General features: G+C 73.3%; 1 protein-coding gene across 1 annotated transcript in view; it reads right to left on the reverse strand.

Annotated features, from left to right (window-relative positions):
• AURANDRAFT_68461 (hypothetical protein) overlaps positions 1-1,334 on the reverse strand; it is a gene marked incomplete at both ends in the record, with an annotated part of 4,207 nt that extends 2,873 nt beyond the window's left edge. Inside the window, one exon of the mRNA XM_009044153.1 lies at positions 441-1,334. Within this exon, the coding sequence (XP_009042401.1) occupies positions 441-1,334 (894 nt within the window). The remainder of the gene's footprint in view (positions 1-440) is intronic.
• Positions 1,335-2,145: the final 811 nt, after the last annotated feature.

Below are 2,145 nucleotides of genomic sequence, written 5' to 3' on the forward strand. Positions count from 1 at the left end.
CTGGGCAGGGCCCCAGTAGCTTGGTCGACAATGGCACCACCACATTAAGAACACCGCAGGGCGCACGCGGCGTCGCCGCCCGGGCGGCAGGTCGCGCCGGCGGCCTCGTCGCGGCGCATGCGGGCCACGCGGTCGTCGAAGAGCCGCGCGGCGTAGCCGTACAGCTCCCGATCCAGGCGCATGCGGGCGGCGATGCGGGCGCGCTCGTCGGCGTCCAGCACGGCGCCGTGGTACGGCTCGGCGCCGCCCGCGCCGGCCGCGCCGGCGCCGCGGCGCGGGCCGCGGGGTGCGCGAGGAGGCGCGCGTCGCGGTCGTGGCTCGCGCGCGCCGCGCGGGTCTTCGACCGCGGGTCGCCGTCCGTCGCCTCGGCCCCCGTCGCGCGGTCCGCGGCCGCTCCGGCGCCGCCCCCCCGCGGCGGCGGCGTCCTCGCCCCGGCGCACGCCCGCGACGAGGGTGGCCTTGGGCAGGCAGAGGGCGTGGGCGATGAGCTGGGCGCTGTCCTCGAGGCGCTCGAAGAGCCCGAAGGCGAGCGCGGCCTCGTCGGCGAGCTCGGCCTCGGCCCGCGGCAGCAGCGCTTCGGGATCCGCGTCGTCGCGCGCGGCCGCGAGCGTCCGGTTGCAGTCGAAGCGGGGCCGGCCGGCGAGGAACTGGGCCTGCATGTTCCACGCGAACGGGTTCCGCTCGAGCCACGCCGACGCGGGCTCGCCGCGCGCGCGGCCCCGGTGCGTCGCTCCGGACGCCGTCCGCGAGCCGCGCCGCGCCGCGCCCTCGACGGGCATGTACGAGAAGCGCATCAGCGTGCGCCAGAGCCACGTGACCGGCTCCCGCAGCACGTGCACCGTGACGACGGCGCCCGGGCGCGCGACGCGCGGCGAGGGCCCGCGGAGGCCCATGCGCGTCTCGTGCTCCGCCTGGCGCGCGCCGCCGGACGCCTCCCGCGCGCGGGAGACGGCGCCGTCGGCCCAGTCCGAGGCGATGTGCGCGCGGCGCTCCGCGAGCGGGAAGTGCGCGTGGCCCGCGCGGTAGACGAGCGTCGCGCGGACCGGCAGCAGCGCGTCGGCACCGCACGCCGCGGCGGAGCATTTCGCGCACGACGCGGCGCCCCGGATCGCCCGCGCCTCGAGCGCGCGCCGCAGCGCCGTCGCCACGGTCGTCGAACCGCTGTGCGGCAGCGCAAGGTGGTCCACGTGGGCGACCTGGCGCGGCTGCCGCCGGACGACGTCGTCGCCGGCCGTGTCATTGCAGGCGCCGCCGCCGCCGCCAGCCGACGACATGGTCGCTCGAACCAGCAGCAGCGCCGCCGTCGCGACGAGGCCGCCACGAGTTGGTCGCATCGATCCTACGCTAGCAAGTGAGCTCGTCTCTGAGCTGGGCGCACATCGTGCCCGGCTCTCCTTCGGGGTCAACCGCCCCGCCGGGCTAAAAACTAAAAAAAGCAACTCGACTGATTTCTCGAAAAAGCAACTCAAACAATCAGGCTGCGAGCAGCCCTTTTGCAGCGTCGATGGACGAAGTTCTCGTCTTCTCCAGCCCGTAGCTCGACGCAGGCGCATAGTTGCGCAACGATCCCCGCGGCTGCGAGGACCGGAACCCTGTCGCGGACACATTCCCCGCGGGATGTCACTCCCGAGGATTGCGTCGCATCGCGCGCGGGGCGTCCCAAGGGGTCGGAAGAGGGTTTTCGGCGTCCCCCGCACCCTTTTCGACCGTGTTCGAGCGCACGGAGCATCGGGAATCGTTCGTCTATGTACCGCGGGCGTCCCATTTGATCCGCTCGGCCATCGACGTCGAAAACATCGACTGCCAACTCGCGCATAGAAACGTGGCGCGGCAGCCCGAGCGGCCCCCACGTCCAGAAACGCGGTCTGGGCCGACACCACCGCCCGAGCCCCGTCCCCAGTATGTGTCCGGTGGGATCGAGTACATCTCCAGCGGTGGAGGGCCACCCCGCGGTGCCGATCTCGGCCGTTTCGTCGTCCCCATGGAGGCCCGGAACGCCGACTTCACGGCGTCGGCCGCTGCAGTAGGAAATGTGCTGAATCCGCCTCAGTGGCCCGAAGAACCCGTCCCATGCAATCACCTACTGCAGAGAGACACCTTCACCACTGCGGACTCGGCCACGCTCGGAGCGCGTCCATCGCGTGA

The sequence above is a fragment of the Aureococcus anophagefferens genome (genome assembly GCF_000186865.1).
Source record: "Aureococcus anophagefferens unplaced genomic scaffold AURANscaffold_153, whole genome shotgun sequence".
Classification (NCBI taxonomy): Eukaryota; class Pelagophyceae; order Pelagomonadales; family Pelagomonadaceae; genus Aureococcus; species Aureococcus anophagefferens.